We start from the raw sequence: 18,270 nt of genomic DNA, 5'->3' as shown, positions 1-18,270 counted from the left end.
CTCTTTAGCGTGGTGCAGCGCGTTGCATGGTACGAGCGTTCTCGCCCAGATTGATTGGTTTTTTTTTCTTCTCTCGTTTTTCTCAAACCTTGGGGTCTGTGTTCGTTTTTGTTCTCCTCTTCTCTCCATTTTTTTAGGCTTTGGAACTGCAAGGAATGCACTACTATTGAACCATACCTGTGTGCTTCGCGTCGACACGTAGAATAAGGTTGGAGATGGGATCCTCTCTAGAACTGGGTCCGACTCGGTATACTGCCGTATCTTGAATCAACACGTTTCACCAAAATAGTAGTACGAGTACCCACTACCAGATGTCACATTTTAGTTTTTTTTAAATTTATCCCAAAAGAAACAAGAAACCTTAATCCTCGATCCTCATTTTAAGCCTCGGGATGACGTCGGTGGAATGTTACCACACTTCTAGAAGGTATAAGGTAGAAGTAGAAGGTCAACAATCACTTCTTACCAAAGAACCAAACCGCTGTTTTCGAAAATGCCTTAATAACCTGCCACAGGACGTACACGGTATCTGTTTCCCCCGTCGCGGAAGTAGCATACGCCGCCGGACGGGGAGTGATATCCGCAGCGGCGAGGATCGTATTCACTAATGCGGCTGGGTAATGGTCTCGCAGGTAGGCTATGACTAGATCATGGCCGTTGGTGATTCCGCCTAGCAGTATTAGTATGCACATACATGTACATCACCTCAAGCCGGAACTCAAACTCGAACCCGAAAGAAAGAAAGTAAAAAACACACCACAAGTCCACAAATTCCCATCCCTAACAACACGAACCCTCTCATCCCAGTCCGCCCCAGGAAACATCCTTCTCATCTCAGGAACCAACAACCTCGGCGCCGTAACCCTACGCCCATCCGCAACACCGGCATACCCAGCAACAAACGCCGCCGTACAAACCGCCAACACCAGCGTGCCAGCCTCGAAATGCGCGCGCACAAAGTCCAGGTATTCATTCGCCGGCGGCATGGATTTCGGCGACGGGCCGGGGATGAGTACTAGGTCTAGGGTTCCGGGGGATACGGCGGGGTCGGTTAGTGAGGAGGTTGGTTGGATTGAGAGTTGGGAGGTTGTGTGGATTTGGGTTGCGGTGTTGGCGGTTATGTAGTGCATTTTGCAGGGTCGGCTCATTGATATTAGGGATTGAGGGAGTGCGAGGGGGCAGGAGGTTAGGTATTCGGGCGTTGTCATGTAGAGGAGGTCTATGGCGGATAGGTCGAGGAGTTGGGTTGTTTCGAGGAGGAGGATGCCGATGTGGAGGGGGGTTGAGGGTGGGGGTGGCATGGTTGGGGTTGGACTTTGGGATGAGATGGGATATTTGGAAGATTGGGAGATTGGGAGATTGATTTGGGGTTTGATTCCAGCAGGGTGAGTATTTATTGCATTGTGCTGGATAGGTCAGATGCTGCCTTTTGCACCTGATGGCTCTTGAGAAACCATTGTCTAGCAGCTGACGTGCGTCTCGAGGCTAGGTTGCTGTTCTTTGGTAACTGGATGCGATGGGATTTGCAGGGCTTGGTGGTCCGCTGGCGAATCTGCGCAATAATCACGCAAGTTGTGTTGGTTTTGGTAGTGAAGATGGGTTTCACATGGGCTGCACAGAGTCGATATGACCGTTGTCATTGTCCCATTCCAGTACTCGCTCATGGGCCATCTTGTGATCGATTCTCAACAGTTCCATCCGTGCTTCAATGATATTGAAATAAACCCCGGTTTTGGTGATCGATCGGAATAAGCCAGAAATTCCAACCTGACGCCGTTATCTACAGGACTGACATCGAAGGTGTATTCACATTTGTTGATTTTGGCATGTGATACATAACAGGAATCCAGCACCAAGGCAAGGCTACAGAGACCTTGGTTTACGCGTTCGAGAGGGATCACGTCGTGCTAGAACCATCTGCGAGGACCTCGTCGCCAACGATTCTGTGATACAAAGGAGACAGAGAATACGTGGAGAGATTAAGTCTAGGAGTTCAACTCAGCTATGGCTATCTACATGTATTCCGTGGGACTTGTCAAATGGCAATGAGAGCCACGACTTCAGGAACGTCCACGAGAACGCTAGGTTTGGTATCTGATGTAGACCTACATGGACCTCATAACAATGGTAATGTTATGATCCCTGTGGTAGGTGAAGCAGCATATGCTACGGTACCCTCTGTCAACGCTGTCTCGGGGGGAGGGGGGAGGGGAGGGGAGGGGGTGGACGGAGAGATGGTGGCCAGAGAGATGGGGAGGAGAGAAGAAGAGAAATGGGGGGAGGGACCCTTTTATACCCCCAACCCACGTGCCTTCCTAACGTGCGACAGGTCCCTCGCACCTGCTTTGTCAATGTCAATGTCACATGGCGCCTTCCAGTTTACATTGTTTGCCTTCTTTGTTTACACGGGGAACTTGGGAAGGAGCCCTGAAGCCAATGTCACATTATGTCAATTTCTTGTAGTGCAATTGAAGTCCTGCTTCGAATAAATCATTATGTACGGGTAACCTTCTCTTTGAGCCGACGTTGGCGTTCATGCCTGTTCCACATGGGAACCAACCGGCTTGATGAGATCATCTTCTTCAATCGGCGTTCCGCGCAACTCGGCTTCGATACGCTTGATGCGCTTCTTTTCTTCGTGAGCGGCTGTGTCACCGAAAATGAGATCCATGTCTTCGAGGGTCTGTTGGGAAATAGTTAGCATCGTCAATCTTCCATGGATAATGCGGTCCGCTCTGGTTGCAGAACGTACCTTTCCACGGGTCTCGGGGATGCAGAAGAAGGTGAATGCGAACGCAAGAAGACAGAAGGCAGCAAAGAAGATGTATGTGCCCCAGGTGATGGACTCGAGCATATCAGGCGTGACAAGGCCAATGATGCTGCAAGACAGAGTTGTTAGATTCGAATCGAATGCCTGATTAATAATGTTACTTACAAGTTGCACATCCATGTTGCCGAGGTTGTGATGGATATGGCCTTGGATCTAATTGAAAGGTTGAAAATTTCCGAAGGAAGAACCCAGCCGATAGGGGCTGTTGTGAAGATGTTGTTAGTTGAATGTCGGAGAAAAGTACAAGGCATGATCTCACCGAAGGAATAGGAGAAGTTGATATCGTAGATGTAGATAAAGGCAATACCAGCCCAACCAGCAGATTTATTGCTCACGAGTGAGGAACCAAAGCCACCCAGGATGCCGCCTACAATGACCAGCGAGATGCAAGTTCCCGCAGCGCCTGCCATGAGCAGGGGTCGACGACCGACTTTGTCGATGAACAAAAGTGCGGGGAGGGTACTAAGACAGTTGACGATGCCATAAACACCAGTAGCAAGGAGGGAGGTGGTGTTTCCATCCAGGCCAAGCTGGGCAAAGATCGTAGGTGCGTAGTAGATCATGGCTGTGTGGATTAGATACTGCTATAGATGGATGAGTGTGTGTAGTAGGGGAAATGACATACCATTGCAACCCATGAACTGCTGGAAGAACATCACGATGCAGCCAATAGCCAACCGCCTGAAGCGGGACCATGCTGTGAAGAAGGACATGTACTTTTGAAGAGTGTCAGCGAAGCCGGTTGTATGGGGAATTGGCAACAAACCTGAGCAACGTGCAACTTGTATCCGGAGAGATTAGGGAAATTGTCCCTCGCAAAGGAATTTTCCAACATGATAGAGGCCTTGATTTCAAGGTACTCGTTAAGGAGAATAGGACTATCGCGATCCATGCGGCGCAGCCTTGAGAGTGCGTGCAACGAGTCGTCATCACGCTCCTTCATCAACAACCAACGGGGCGAGTCTGGGAAGAACAGCATCCCAACACCGAGGATAACAGCTGGGACAATCTGCAGGGCCAGGGGGAGACGCCACGACACCTCGGACTGCCCGGTGCAGCCACCAGCAGGGACATCATGGTAAGGGTCGAAGGTAGGGTTTGAGATTGTACCACCGGAGTACGGGATTTCAGGAGCGCATCGGGTGCCACCAATGTAGTTCGTTCCATAGTCGATCCAGTAGCTGAACAAGATTCCAAGAGTCACGGATACTAACACAAGTTAGCCGACGAGCCATATTCCAACCTCGAGAACAACCTACATTGCTGTAGAACCACAAGTCCCCCGCGAATTTCCGGAATAGAAACCTCTGAAATATACAGCGGCACAACCATGGTCAGTTGACCAACAGCCAAGCCAGCAATAGCTCGACCGGCGAATAGCATCGGGACACTCATAGCAGCGCATTGAATAACAGAACCAACGACGAAGACCACTACTGCCAGGTTAATGGACATCTTCCGCCCAACTCGATCGGCGATTGGTCCGTTGATCAAGGAACCAGCCCAAGCTGCTAGCAATAGGGTTGACACGAACCAGCCCTTGAAACCGCTTTCTGCAAAGACGCGGGGGTACCGAGCTCCAAAGGACTCCATGGTGATAACACCACTAATGACTCCTTGATCGTAGCCGAATAACAGCCCACCTAGGGTCGAGAACTGTACCAAGTTCAATGAATGAACAGCGATATGTCAAGAGCAGAAACTTACCGATGCAACACCGCAGAGAAAGGGATTCTGTAGGACAAGCGCAAAGCCACCCTTCGGGGCGCTATCTGCAGTAGTAGCCATAATATGTCAATATTTTCTGAACAGATGAGAAAGGATTGTCGCTAGGCTTTATATCGTAGTATATGACTCCAAGCTAAGTATCGGAACTGCCCTCTGTTTAGGAACACAGGACTCCGTCTGGGGTATAGATGAAGGAATACAGTGCTCCGAAAGCTTAGATCGAGGCACATGGTCTGATAGAATGAAAATCAACGGAGAGGTCTACTCCGCTCCAACTGAAAGGGGGAAGGGCCTGGGACAAAGCGTTTCCCCGAGTTTGGTGGGCCCGAGGTGGGTGAGTTTGATATTGCGGGGAATCCCTGTCAAGGATCGTCGGTTGATCGAACGACCCGGGAAAAGAAATAAACACTTATTTACCATTCCCATTATCCGACAGATGAAACTCTTGACATAGGATGCCACGTTAAATCCACTATCAAAGTCATGCGTTGGAGTATTCGCTGAAACCTATATGACTATTTCCAAGTCCTAATCCCATTTCTCCATATACCCATCCTACAATGCAAGATACATACAAACAAAAGAAATCAATATCAAAACTACAGCCATTTATTCCGTCGCGGGGAAATTCACCCATTCCGAAAAATCCATGACCCCCGTATTAGGCATTTGCATATGCTGCTCGACCGGAAACAGGACCCCGCCGAATTCGGGATCATTAAAGAGCTGCCCGGGGAACGGCATCATGTTCGGCTGCAACTGCGGAGACATGTGCTGGTGCTGGAGTTGCTGGGAGTCGAGCTGGCCATCGTCGGGCGGGAGTCCGTTTGGCACTGTGTGCGTTGGCGGGCCGAGCAATCGGTTGATGACTTCGAAGCAGCGGCTTGCGAAGCGGTTTGTGCCGAGGGAGGGGTGGGTTAGGAGGGATTTTGTGGTTTCGATGTCCTGTAGCCAGGTGGCGGCTTCTGGATTTGAGGGATCGGTCATTAGGAAGACTATGGGGATGAGGCCTGCTTGGAAGAGGAAGTAGCTATTTTTATGTTAGATGTCGGTCGACTGGAGTATTAGTATGGAAATACATACAGCATGTACCAGGCTCCAAGTCTGGTGCACATGTAGTTCGCCATGTACTCCGAGATGGAGGAGATGGTCAGACGCGCATTCTGGAGACAGCGTAATCGACACTCCGTTTCGAAGGGGTCTTCGGACCCTGCGTCCGGTGTGCCTGGACTGCCGCTATGTGGGGCCCAGCGTCTAGCGGCCCAGCGGAGTACGATTGGTCTGTAGATCAGAATAGTGAGATTCCAGTTTCGCCATAGCAGGCGGTTGCGCACGAGTGCGAGGGAGTCTGGGTCTATATTCGCTGGCTGCATGGAGATAGGCAACTGCGGGTGCTTGAGGTAAGATGGAAGACCGTTGTACCATTCTTCGATAGGTTTTTGCAGGTTCAGTGTGTCTTCTGGGGTGAGGCTGGGGCTGGAGATGAGGCGTTGGTAGACGCTATTGGTGAGGAGGTGGAATCTGGCCTGGGCAATTAAGCCGGAGTAGATGGTTGGGCCGGCCGATTCGGCCGGCAGAGTTGTTGTTGTGGGAGTCAAGGCCTGTAATTATTAGTCATTGCTGCTTTTTTATGTTATATCTTGGTTGTAAATACCTCTTCGTGGATATTCCGAACCTGCTTCGCATCCATGACACTGTCCTCTGGGAGGAGGATCGGTCTTCCGAAGGTCTTGGCTGCGCCGCTGTCGAAGATGAAAACTCCCCACCACAATCTTCTGCGGATTTCTCTTTGGAGCAGACTGATCTTCCAGCCAGGGAACTCCTTGTGAAGACCCAAACTCATGGCCATTCGAACTGCCAGACCAAGATAATTCCATCCGGTGTTGGGCTTGTTCCGTTTCTGTGCATAGTTGCTCAGTAACAATAATCCTTGGACTAATGTCAAATTTCCACTCTCAAAGACAGACGCCTGCTGCAAGTATCCTCTGGCTTCTTGGTAGAATGTAATATCGAGGTCTGAGCTGTCATCGCCGATGCACCAGGCTCCAAGAGCTAAGATCGTGTTTAGGAGGATATGCCAGGCCGTACCATGCGGGCGTAGAGATGGGTCATTAAACTGCATCCGGAAGGTAGGCTCGTGGATGAATGGATAGCTGGTATGATAGTTGAGGAAGAAAGCGTCGATAAACGCTTGTTCGATCAGTCCGGATGGGGCACTTTCCAGAAGCTGTGCTTTGAGAGGCACGCCTCCCGACCTTGCCGAGCGGACAGGTATATTCAGGTCAAATCCATGATCAAAAAGTGCTCGTAATGGCACGACACTTGAAGACGCACCTGGGATCTGTGTCAGTTCGGAAATGAAAGTTAATCTATAATGGATATAACTAACCAAAGTAGCCAGCTCCTTCGGGCTTAATAGACAGCGCAGCCATACCGTCTGTCAAATCACCAAGCGTAATTTCTTTTTCAGCCCAGTCAAAGCCATCGGCTTGCTGTGGGAGAGCTTCTGGTGCTGGTTCAGCCCGTTCTGGCTCATGCTTGGGGGTTGAGTGCCTCGAAGAGGACTTGGATGAAGGGGCCCTCGGGACCTCCGGATTTTGCAAAAGAGAACGAAGTGTAGCATCCAGATCACCACCCGGGAACAGCCTTCCTAAGGCTGTTTCAAATGAGTGTAGGCGATCTTCAACATAGGTTAAGTGTCTGGGTAGTCAGTCAGCCTTGTCTAAATACCAACTTTTTGGTTCTGGCCACTTACTGCCGAGTCAGAGGACTTCTGCTGACTTTGGGGCTGTATACACATTCTTTGTTCAGCTGTCGGCATTGCAGACAAACTGGCCGCTCTTTTGAGCACTATAATACCCGGGTTAAATGGGCCGGAGCCTGCAGGGGTTCAATACAAGGCACTTACTCTTGACTTGCGCAAGCGGCATTCGTCGCACTATTTAGAAAGTCAGACTTCAACCCTTGCTTTTTATCTCAACTATCATGCAGGCCGATCAATACATACAGCAAATGAGTGCGAATCACGCGTGCTAGCCATCTTTATCGAGGCAAGTTAGATATATTATATCTTGTATCCAATGCGCTTTGATGCCATACAACGGCAGTCATCTATAACAGTTAGCCAATGCATTTGATATGATGAACGGAAAATGGTTCGCGAGAACACCTCCACATCGGGTATCAGTATAGCACATAAGCATTATAGGGCTAGGGTGCGCATACACATAGCGGTGGGGAAGTGATCTCTAGAGTATAGAATGTACTCACGATCGGCGCTAGAGCACAGCCTCTTGCAATGCGATGGATAAGAAGCATCCATCGCTCCCCTCCATGGTGGGGAAAACGGTCAGGTGATGGTGCAGAAAACTCATATTGGTGCCTCAGGCATACATTATCTAGAATTTGATCACAGCCCTTGTTGACGGTTTGGTATGTTGTTTCAAAACTCAGATGTGGTTTTCCTGGTAGTTTGACTCCTATTAACTGCATCGATCTAGGTTTCAGATGTTTGGTGTGCCAATTGAGGTAGTATGGAGCTGGAACTATAGGTATATATTGCTTGCACACATCATTCTGAGAACCTCAAACTTAGAGACTTTAAGTGATAAACGGTGATGGAATCAAGTGCTAGACTATGTGATATATTACCTATATATCCAAGAGAATACAAATACAGAAACAGCACGAGAACTAAATTCTATGCAATGTCTTGGCATGGCTATACCTGAGGGGCCAATCACAAGCTGGAGACATTTTTTCTCGACATCATCTCCACGACTTGACCAGCAGCAACACTTTCAAACAAAGACTGAATAATTGAAGAGGAAAGATTGGGATTCAGCCCGGTACACTTTCAACTTGTTAGGAACAAAGGATAGCATCGATATCCGGATCGAGGCGCAACCATGCCCTCTCAACCCCCACTACCGCCCCTCCTCGCCTCATATGTATCAAATTTGCCTGATTCATCTCTGACACTAGTCTCTTCTGTCCTTGGTGCGACTTCAAACTGGCTGGTCCTGAGATTCCTTCACGCTGCGCTGAGCGCACCAAGTCCCTACGCGGCATTTGGCTCAGACGAGCTGCAAAATGGCATCAAGAAGAAAGTGGTGCTTGTGAGCTTCATGCGGAGCTATGAGTTCTGGAGGACCGAAGCAAAGCGATTGGTAAGTTCAGCCAACAGCCTTACTGATATTTGAACTGGAACATGTATTTGTGTTCTACTTCTTATATTATGTATTGATACATACTTTGTTCGACATCATTAACCAAGGTTATAGGGCCTTGACCTTGCACGCCTGGCAGATAAGCAACAGTTTGCATTCATAGATGGCTTGTCTGAGCTGTTCTACGCACAGCAAGCTACATCCACTCCTCCCAGTATCTCACCGGCTGGTCTGGGAAGTCCACGCACAACGCTCTCAATGCGGTCTCCGCCTGGTGCTGTACCTGGAAGGTCACCACAGCCGGTGCCAACAACCAGAGGAGTGAGAGGAAATGTGACGCCGAAGGCTGAACCTGGGATTGCAAAGAAGCTCCATTTCTCTGGCCACGGTCTCGCCTCCCTCGACGCACTGGAGAAAGATATCTCATCAGTGATTGAACAGCAAAAAAGTTCAATGGAAGATGGTGATGAGCTTCTCCTCATTATAGACCAGCCTGACCTGCTCCTTGCTGCGACAGGTCCGAGCATGGGCATTGGAGCAACAGAGATATTGGAGTGGATCACAGCGCTACAACAGGTAAGGCTTATCACTTGATAGGCAAAATCGAAGTTTACGGCAGGCTGACTATGTTCGACAGAGTGCACATGCTACGGTTTTAACGTTGGCTACAGATGCCCCATTAATACACAATGCATCTACATCGGGTGAGACGATGGCTACACCATTAGAGACGGAACATGCGGCACTTGTTATTGGGCTGGCGCATCGGGCTCAGTCGGTCATGCAGCTCCGCACTTTGGATACTGGAGCCGCAAAAGATGTGAGCGGCGTACTGAGAATCAGCCGAGGTGGTGGGGTGAGCATGAGTGAGAAAGAGAGCCTCGAGGAGAAAGAAGCGTTGTACTTCATTCAACGGGATGGCGGTGTCAGGGTGTTTGGTCGTGGAGAATCATGAGCCGAAGCTGTATACTATGGGTTAGATGTTCACGAGAATCACGAGCTTATCAGAAACAGCCATTGAATCATGTCCAATTCAAGTCTCTGCGTCTTGTCCTCAAAGAGGCTCGTACTGAGTAGAACAGACCATGAAATGGTAGGAAGAGTGTTCACATTGTATCTGTCATGACATGGGATATTCGCCAGCCATAAACGAAGAAAAAGGAAATTCATTCACGCTTTCCCGGGGTTTTTTTAATCCAGCTCGTTTCCGTAGAAAAGAGCCCCTCAACGAAACTTTTCCCATCGTCTGCAAGTCCTACTTTGTCATCCTTGACGTGGCAAAGAGAACCAACGTGATCGACAGTTGCACACACCACCAACTCCACGGGAAAGCGATAAGAGTCCGGAACTGCCATTGCATTTCGAGTAATGCTATCCCGTAATGCTAATTCATGTCATGCCAGGATCCCTCCCCTCATTCCTATTCCAGCCTCTCCGATAACGAAAACGCGACGCCGAGCGGACGAAAAAGGGAATCTAGTTGGTGACGGGGCCACGGGCACCCTTGGGGGTACCGGTCTGGAAGCCGTTCAAGAAGCGGCGGTGGACATCGCGGAGGGAGCGCAGGCGGCCGGAGCCGGTGGTCTTGCGGCGCTTAGCCTTCTCACCCCAGTTGACTGTTCGTAGAAAATGCATGTAAGCTAGAGTTTTCGACTTGGTGCCCAAATTCCAAATAATGGCCACCATTCATATCATCAACGTTCTCGGGAGGGGTATTTGCGTACACTTGCGGGTCTTGGCAGCAGGGTAACCGCAGTTGGCACAAGTCGACTTCTGGATGTGGAAAGACCGCTTGCCTGTAGTCGTAAATATCACAGATTAGCGCTTGTCCTTGCTAGATTGTGTGTTTATTCGGCGTAGTCGCTAATTCCGTCTTTCGATGTAGAAATTTTGCGACTGCGGGTCGGATGGGTGAAATCGCGAAAAATAGGTGTAATACGTACCACAACGACGGCACAGAGTGTGCGTCTTGTTGTGACGCTTTCCGAAGCTTGAGGTACCCTTAGCTGTGGCGGTTGTTAGTTTGGAGTTATTCGACGCTGCGGAGGATCGCGGTGCGATGAGTCGGCATCGGACGTACTCATCTTGAATTATGGAACTGTGGATGAGGATATGTGTTAGTAAGTCGACGCGGTTGAAGTGAACACTAGTCAAGGGACCAGTATGCGGACGTACCTGGCAATTCCGTTGAAGGGGCTGGTTGTCGGGTCGTCGTCGCTAAGCGTCTCGAAACTTGCCCAAGATCTGGCGATTGTGCACTAAGCGAGTGCGTTAGTCAATCACGTGAACCCATCAGGGCTTAACCGGATCCCGTGACCGACCAACCCTCATTGAAATCAGACGGTCCGTGCCCATAAATCACGTGATAACCATCATCCTAGAAAGTCGACCAATTACAGAGTTGTAGATAGCATATCCTATTGATTCATGGTCATTCTAGATATCCCGTTGGTGCATATTATTTTGAGGTGGTTTTAAGACTATATACGAAAAGATTGTAAACACAAATTATTGCGTCGTGCATTTGTTCACTGTTTAAACAGCATATTAAGAGGGTATTTTAGTACATCCGAACGCCCATGCAAGTAGTTTATGGAGAACATCATCAGAATCAATCTTTCCCTATGAAATTCGCCATAGGATCCTCGGCAGCTAGCCGACTCCGCTTGTATGAGTCAAATTCCTCCTCTGTGATACCTGACTTCAATTCTTCCAGGGTCCGCTTTTTACCATTGGCATTTGAAAGCTGCTCTTCATCCCTGCCGTCGGCCTGCTCAGACTCGTGAGAGGGATCCGCATTTCCAGTGTCCTCGAAAACCTCTTCATTATCATCGACTGCTCCAGCCATCATCAACATGTTGCCTTCTTCCTCAAAGGCTTTCTTTCCATCTTCCCCTGTACAGTAGCTGTTCTTCACAGTGGAATAACAGCATGCATATCCCCATTTGAATTGGTACCACCAGCTGCCGAAGACGGAAGCATGATTGTTGACCATCACGTCTTCGGGGTACTTAGATTTAGTTGCGTTCTTGGGCGCACCCTTGATGGCACCACTCTCGTCATATTCAATGAACCGCTCGTTTTCAACGACCATCGTCTCTCGTAGCGCACTTGGTTTTGAGTGCTCTGCACCACCGTATTTATCCAGGAGAGCTTTGCGATGCGCCTCACGCTTAGCCTCACTATCAGCCATCTCCTTCTTTCGGAGAACTTCACCAGATGTCGGATTGGCTTGGATATGTAGTTGAGGCAGACCCTTCTCTTGTGACTCCCACGCATATTGCTGGGCTTTCTCGAATTCCGCAGCATCGCCCGAAGCACGGACGAAATTCTCTTCTGCGACAAGTGCAGCGGCTTGATCATCCTGCGCGCCCATATCCACCATTCGGCGTGTCTTCGGGTCGTATTTGGCGGAATCAAGGTCCAGGTTGAGCAGGTACTTGGCGGTGTCTTCTCGAATACGTAGGTTGCGGGTTGCGGTACTCTGTTGTCGTCCCATGTCGGATTCTTCGGCGTACCTAATATCCGAATCGGGAGCCTCATCGCCATCTTCATCGGCTTGAAGTTTCTTGAGCTTTGAATCATCCTTCGCCATTCGCTTGATGGCCTCCATCTCTTCATATTCCTCGACGACCTGGCGATATTCGGTGGCATCGTAGCCATTCCACCGATCTCTTTTCGCGTCCCACCCCATGTCGACCTTCTGGAGAAGTTCGTCTGCCTGAATATCCTTTCCAGTCCATCTGGCGCCTTGCTTGCGGGGTCGACTCAGACACTCTTTGGTTTTGTGTGTCATCGCGCCGCAGTTTTCACATGCGCCTTTGCGGTATTTGGTGGCTGCTGGGCCCGCACGCTTTCCTCGATCATACCATTTTGACTGATCGGGAATAGCTTTCTGAAGGCGTTGATGTTCTAGGTAATCGTTGTTTGTCTCATCGTCGACGTAGAATGGCTTTTTTGAGATGAAGGACGGAATGTACTCGTTAGGCGTTTTTGACGCCACATCCGCGGGTTTTCGTGACATGACTGGGATGTTCAACGAGGAGGGGTAAAATTGGACTTGGGAAGAAAGGAAAGCAAGGGAGGAAGTAGATTAAGCCACCTGTAGCTCTCTCTTGTCGTGAGATGAGATGAGTGAAGTTGCGACAGGCCCGAGCTTGGCGGGTGGACTTGATATGAAACACGTGACTAGGCGTTATCGCGCGTTGTCAAGGACGTATCTATGTCGCGTTTTCTCAACCACATATTCTTACAGGTGCCAGAGAGGACACACATGCGATAATCGGTGCGTGATTTATTTATCCTTCGGAATGTTGCTGTGGCTTCTGGTCGCCACACACCAGAGCGATGGAGCCATTCCGTGTGCGTCTCAACTGTATCGATCATTACCAAGCGACCGCGTCGGAGTTGGATCCTCCACTACCTTTTCGTGATGAATCCTCGGAGAAAGATTTTCAACCCAAGGTGCCTGTGATTCGAATATTTGGAGCTACCGAGACAGGCCAGAGAGTTTGCGTACATGTCCATGGCGCATTTCCATACCTTTACATCGAATACACCGGGTCTTTGGCGCCAGAAGATGGTTAGTGATAGTCATTGGTGATCTGAGGGTTAACTTACCAAAACTGTAGTAAACACGGCAATCCGATCTATCCATCTTTCAATCGATCATGCTCTGGCGGTCAGCTTTCGCCGAAATGCATATGACCGGAGGACAGCGTTTGTGGCGCACATCACCTTGGTGAAAGGAGTCCCGTTCTACGGATACCATGTGGGATGGCGGTTTTTCTTCAAAATTTATCTCTTAAACCCCTTCCATACAAATCGCCTGGTCGATCTTCTGCACCAGGGAGCTGTTATGAAACGTTCACTTCAACCCTACGAGGCACATATGCAATACATCCCGCAATGGATGTGCGACTACAATTTGTACGGATGTGCAACCATGAACTGTAGTCAAGTCAAGTTCCGAGCTCCAGTACCTGAGTATCTCGAGCTCAGCAATCTAGCCCATCGCTGGCACGATCGTTCAGTCCCACCCGAGAGCATACTCGATCACCCTGCTTTACAGAAACAAAGCAATTGCGCGCTGGAGGTTGATATCTGTGTTCAAGATATCCTGAACCGTCTTGATGTAAAGGAACGGCCTTTGCACCACGATTTCACCGAGCTGTTGAAACCTGTCGCGGTTAACGAGCGGCTCGTCCCTAGCATGGCTGGACTGTGGCAGGACGAAACTCGCAGACGCAAGAAGAGGATGGGCATCACTGACCCCGGAAGCACTCCGTTTGGACCCGAGGAATTGGTTTCAATGTCTGCAGATCCACGAGATCAGTCGAGAGCTGGCTGGATACACGAGGAAGAATTCCGTGAGATGGCATCTGAGCTTGAGGCTAACGAGAAACGCGACGATGACAACAAAGACACGACATTCGAGACATTCTTGAATACCGACGCCCAAGCCAAAAATGTGAAGACTGCGTTGGATAGTGTTGAGGACTTCTTTCCTGATAAAATCAGTACTTTGACCTTTGATAGCAGCCGTTCTCAGGACCCAGCCGAGCAAAAAGTGCCGGAAATTTCGGTTGACGAGAGTCTAGCTTTATCATCTCAACCTGACGGACGGTATTACTCGGATTCTGATCAAGAAGGGTCCTCATTGGAAGGGAGAACGGAACAGGAGACTGAAATGAAAGAGGACACGCTGAAGGAGAGCTTTTACGATGAGGTCTTTGACGAAATGCGCTTCTCAGATTTGTTTGCACCCGAAGAGCCTGCTGAGACCGACAACGCAGAAACAACTATGGATGGTGTCTACAAGGAAGGAGATTGTGTAGTCCAAGAAAGACGGCCCAGGAATCAGAGTCAAAGCAGCAGTGTAACACCCAAAAGACAACACTTTGAAGCCCTCGATTGCCATTATTCGTCTACCAAAAGAGCTAGACACATGGCCAAACACGGCTTGCCTGACGGGCCATTGGAATCGCCCAGTACGCGAAAGCATCAGCAAGACAACAAACAAAAAAGTGTCTCCTTTGATAGCAATTTGGATTCTTACGCGGAAACGCCGTCATCGGAACCAAAATCATCTTCCTCGCAGAGAACACCCCGTCCAAAGGCGCATAGTTACACCAGCGGCCTGAAATTCCCGGTGGTCAAGGATCCTAATGATCCTTCGACCATTTTGCGGTACAGCCAAGATGAGCCAAATTCTTCAAGAAAAGATCCGGAGTCATTCCAGCCCCTCTTAAGTTCTCTCCCTTCTAGATCTGGCACGAAATTGTTAGGCGAAATAAGTGAAATTCAGAGCTCCTCAGAGCTAAATTCGTCTGCAACAGTGACGGGTCCAGTCTCTTTGGATCCACGCCTCGCTGAGACCATGAAAAACATTCAGCAGTCATTCAATTTTACACCAAACACCTCATTGCGTTTCTTCAATTTTGCGAGCCCAACTTCTAGCGAAGTCAGTTCAACACTAAATGAATATGGGCGTCCTTCAGTTGTATACCAGAAAGCATTTTACAGGAACGAAAGGGATGTGCCTGAACGGCCCAGAGACTATGGCGGCCGAGAATTTCGACTAGGGAGCAACACAATTCACTATCTACCAAATTTCGACCCAACAGCAGAGGCACCTGCAATTTTTGGTGAGCAGATACCAACAGCACACGACCGAGATCAGCAAGAAAAGGTTGATCGGCAACTCCGAGAAAAGTGTACCGCCAGGGTCTGGGAGTTTGCTCCTGTCCCGCCAAGCAGGTCGGAAGTCATACAGTGGTTTGAAGAGTTAGAAGCCTCGAAAGAATTCAACCCAAACGCAGCCCAAGCCATACCTACTAAGAGGAAATCCATCTTTCTCTCGCAGATCGAGGGCCCAACACAGAAGAACGCACATGGCTTCAAATACTCACAGCATGGAGTGTCCACTAGCGTGGAACACCAAGCTCAGCACATGAGCACAATGAGCTTAGAAGTGCATGTAAACACGCGCGGAACACTCATGGCCAACCCCGAGGAGGACGAAATCACTTGTATGTTCTGGTGTATCCAATCCGAAGACGAGGATTTTGAGGTCAATAGTCATCTCCCGGGAGTCCAGGTTGGGATGGTATACCATGGCGAAGGCGAGAGGCCGGAAGCCAAAATATCAAAGGCATTAACAATTGACGTCGAGTGTGAGCCCACGGAACTGGACCTGATAACCCGACTCATAGATATTGTCCGATACTACGATCCGGACATAATCGCCGGCTACGAGGTCCACAACGCTTCATGGGGATATGTGATCGAGCGAGCGCGCAAGAAGTATGACTTTGACATATGCGAGGAGCTCTCAAGGACAAAATCGCAGTCCAATGGACGATTTGGGAAAGAGGCAGATCAGTGGGGTTTCAACCACTCCTCGTCCATTCGCATCACTGGGCGACACATATTTAACATCTGGCGCGCCATGAAAAGCGAGCTCAACCTGCTACAGTACACGATGGAGAACGTTGTCTTTCATGTCTTGCATCGCCGAATTCCTCACTATTCCCCCAAAGACTTGACGCAATGGCACCAAAGTGGCAAGCCTCGCAATCTCTTCAAAGTAGTGGAATATTTCACCTCTCGTGTGCAAATGAATTTGGAAATTATCGAGGCCAATGAATTGACAACAAGGATAAGCGAGCAAGCGAGATTGCTGGGAATTGATTTCGCCTCTGTGATTTCCCGGGGATCCCAGTTCAAAGTCGAGTCTCTGATGTTCCGAATTGCGAAGCCAGAGAACTTCCTCCTCGTCTCACCAAGCAAAAAGCAGGTCGGACAACAGAACGCATTAGAATGCTTGCCCCTGGTCATGGAACCACAAAGTGACTTCTACACTAGCCCACTTTTGGTGCTTGATTTCCAGTCACTGTACCCGAGTGTCATGATCGCGTACAACTACTGCTACTCAACCTTCCTCGGCAGAGCAATGCACTGGCGTGGGCGAGATAAGATGGGGTTCCTAGATTACAAGCGACAGCCCAGGCTGCTCGGGTTACTAAAGAACAATATCAACATCGCACCAAATGGTATGATGTATGCGAATCAAGAAGCGCGTCAGTCGCTGCTGGCCAAGATGCTCTCTGAGATTCTTGAAACTCGCGTGATGGTCAAAAACGGCATGAAGGCCGACAAAGACGATAAGGTCTTGCAGCGGCTTCTGAACAACAGACAGCTGGCACTCAAGCTGATTGCAAACGTCACATACGGCTACACATCTGCCTCATTCTCCGGACGAATGCCCTGTTCCGAGATCGCCGACAGCATCGTACAGACCGGACGAGAAACCCTCGAAAAAGCCATCGCCTTCATCCACTCCATCGAACGCTGGGGCGCGGAAGTCGTCTACGGCGACACCGACAGTCTATTCATCTACCTAAAAGGCCGCACACGCGACCAAGCCTTCGACATCGGCGAAGAAATCGCCGAAGCAGTAACAGACCTGAACCCACGCCCGATCAAACTAAAATTCGAAAAAGTCTACCACCCGTGCATCCTGCTCGCAAAGAAACGCTATGTAGGCTTCAAATACGAGCACCGGGCGCAAAAAGAGCCCGAATTCGACGCAAAGGGCATCGAAACCGTCCGACGCGACGGCACACCCGCCGAACAAAAAATCGAAGAAAATGCTCTAAAAATGCTCTTCCGCACCGCAGACCTCTCCCAGGTAAAATCCTACTTCCAACGCCAATGCACAAAGATCATGCAAGGCCGCGTCTCCATCCAAGACTTCTGCTTCGCCCGCGAAGTCCGACTGGGGACATACTCCGAGCGCAGCCTGCCCGCCGGCGCGATGATCAGCACAAAGCGCATGATGGAGGACCCGCGCTCCGAGCCGCAGACCGGCGAGCGTGTCCCGTACGTGGTTGTCACTGGTGCGCCTGGCGCGAGACTTATTGACCGCTGTGTTGCGCCGCAGAAGATTTTGCATGACGCGCATCTCGAGATCGATGCGGAGTACTATATCACAAAGAATATTATTCCGCCGCTGGAGAGGATCTTCAATCTTGTGGGTGCCAATGTTCGGCAGTGGTATGATGAGATGCCGAAGGTGCAGCGTATTCGGCGTATTGAAGGATCGACGCTCTCGAATTCTGCTGGGGTTAACAAGAAGACTCTTGAGTCTTATATGCGCTCGTCTTCGTGTGTTGTCTGTCGGTCGAGATTGTCTAATGCTACTATTCCGGTGTGTGAGAACTGTCTACAGAAGCCGCATCTTACGATGCTTGATGTTGTTTCGCGGCTGCGAAAGGCGGAAAAGAGAGTCGTTGGTCTGGAAGCCATTTGTCGCTCTTGTATGGGCGTTTCTCCTGGTGACGAGGTTAGTTGTGATAGTTTGGATTGCCCTGTCTTTTACTCGAGGACCAGAGATGCTGCTAATTGGAGACACACCAAGGCTGTTTTGGAGCCTGTCGTCGAATTGTTGGAACGGAAGGCGGATGAGGGATTGGATTGGTAGTGTTTTGAAGCAATTGGAGTTTTAACCTGGATATACCCTACAGAATCTATTGTTGTTTT

The 18,270-nt window shown here is 49.7% G+C and overlaps 7 protein-coding genes across 7 annotated transcripts; 2 read left to right on the top strand and 5 right to left on the bottom strand.

Annotated features, from left to right (window-relative positions):
- Window positions 1–455: 455 nt before the first annotated feature.
- N7518_003007 (uncharacterized protein) lies at window positions 456–1,301 on the bottom strand (the record flags this gene model as incomplete). The annotated part of the gene is made up of 2 exons (XM_057183934.1): window positions 456–670; window positions 758–1,301. The coding sequence occupies 2 exons, from the start codon at window positions 1,299–1,301 to the stop codon at window positions 456–458; spliced, it is 759 nt and encodes a 252-aa protein (XP_057045384.1).
- Window positions 1,302–2,533: 1,232 nt separating this feature from the next.
- Window positions 2,534–4,618, bottom strand: N7518_003006 (sugar porter family MFS transporter; the record flags this gene model as incomplete). The annotated part of the gene is made up of 8 exons (XM_057183933.1): window positions 2,534–2,683; window positions 2,753–2,879; window positions 2,936–3,032; window positions 3,090–3,395; window positions 3,456–3,546; window positions 3,597–4,039; window positions 4,090–4,486; window positions 4,538–4,618. The coding sequence occupies 8 exons, from the start codon at window positions 4,616–4,618 to the stop codon at window positions 2,534–2,536; spliced, it is 1,692 nt and encodes a 563-aa protein (XP_057045383.1).
- A 549-nt stretch (window positions 4,619–5,167) lies between these two features.
- On the bottom strand, window positions 5,168–7,621 carry N7518_003005 (putative C6 transcription factor (Gal4); the record flags this gene model as incomplete). The annotated part of the gene is made up of 7 exons (XM_057183932.1): window positions 7,566–7,621; window positions 7,467–7,496; window positions 7,314–7,408; window positions 6,948–7,258; window positions 6,213–6,892; window positions 5,642–6,159; window positions 5,168–5,588 (listed from the first exon to the last, which is right to left on the bottom strand). The coding sequence occupies exons 1-7, from the start codon at window positions 7,596–7,598 to the stop codon at window positions 5,168–5,170; spliced, it is 2,088 nt and encodes a 695-aa protein (XP_057045382.1). The 5' UTR covers window positions 7,599–7,621.
- An 845-nt stretch (window positions 7,622–8,466) lies between these two features.
- On the top strand, window positions 8,467–9,682 carry N7518_003004 (uncharacterized protein; the record flags this gene model as incomplete). Its single annotated transcript, XM_057183931.1, has 3 exons — window positions 8,467–8,727; window positions 8,842–9,303; window positions 9,365–9,682. The coding sequence occupies 3 exons, from the start codon at window positions 8,467–8,469 to the stop codon at window positions 9,680–9,682; spliced, it is 1,041 nt and encodes a 346-aa protein (XP_057045381.1).
- A 521-nt stretch (window positions 9,683–10,203) lies between these two features.
- On the bottom strand, window positions 10,204–10,811 carry N7518_003003 (60S ribosomal protein eL37; the record flags this gene model as incomplete). Its single annotated transcript, XM_057183930.1, has 4 exons — window positions 10,204–10,343; window positions 10,452–10,523; window positions 10,671–10,733; window positions 10,808–10,811. 4 exons carry the CDS (start codon window positions 10,809–10,811, stop codon window positions 10,204–10,206), a joined length of 279 nt encoding a protein of 92 aa, XP_057045380.1.
- A 527-nt stretch (window positions 10,812–11,338) lies between these two features.
- slu7 (mRNA splicing protein SLU7) lies at window positions 11,339–12,751 on the bottom strand (the record flags this gene model as incomplete). Its single annotated transcript, XM_057183929.1, has 1 exon — window positions 11,339–12,751. The coding sequence occupies one exon, from the start codon at window positions 12,749–12,751 to the stop codon at window positions 11,339–11,341; it is 1,413 nt and encodes a 470-aa protein (XP_057045379.1).
- Window positions 12,752–13,074: 323 nt separating this feature from the next.
- N7518_003001 (DNA-directed DNA polymerase zeta catalytic subunit REV3) lies at window positions 13,075–18,211 on the top strand (the record flags this gene model as incomplete). The annotated part of the gene is made up of 2 exons (XM_057183928.1): window positions 13,075–13,309; window positions 13,359–18,211. The coding sequence occupies 2 exons, from the start codon at window positions 13,075–13,077 to the stop codon at window positions 18,209–18,211; spliced, it is 5,088 nt and encodes a 1,695-aa protein (XP_057045378.1).
- Window positions 18,212–18,270: the final 59 nt, after the last annotated feature.

Source organism: Penicillium psychrosexuale (genome assembly GCF_028828465.1).
Source record: "Penicillium psychrosexuale strain IBT 29551 chromosome Unknown utg000002l, whole genome shotgun sequence".
NCBI lineage: Eukaryota > Fungi > Ascomycota > Eurotiomycetes > Eurotiales > Aspergillaceae > Penicillium > Penicillium psychrosexuale.
Note: the sequence above shows the minus strand (reverse complement) of the source record. Positions and strands in the feature narration are given on the sequence as shown.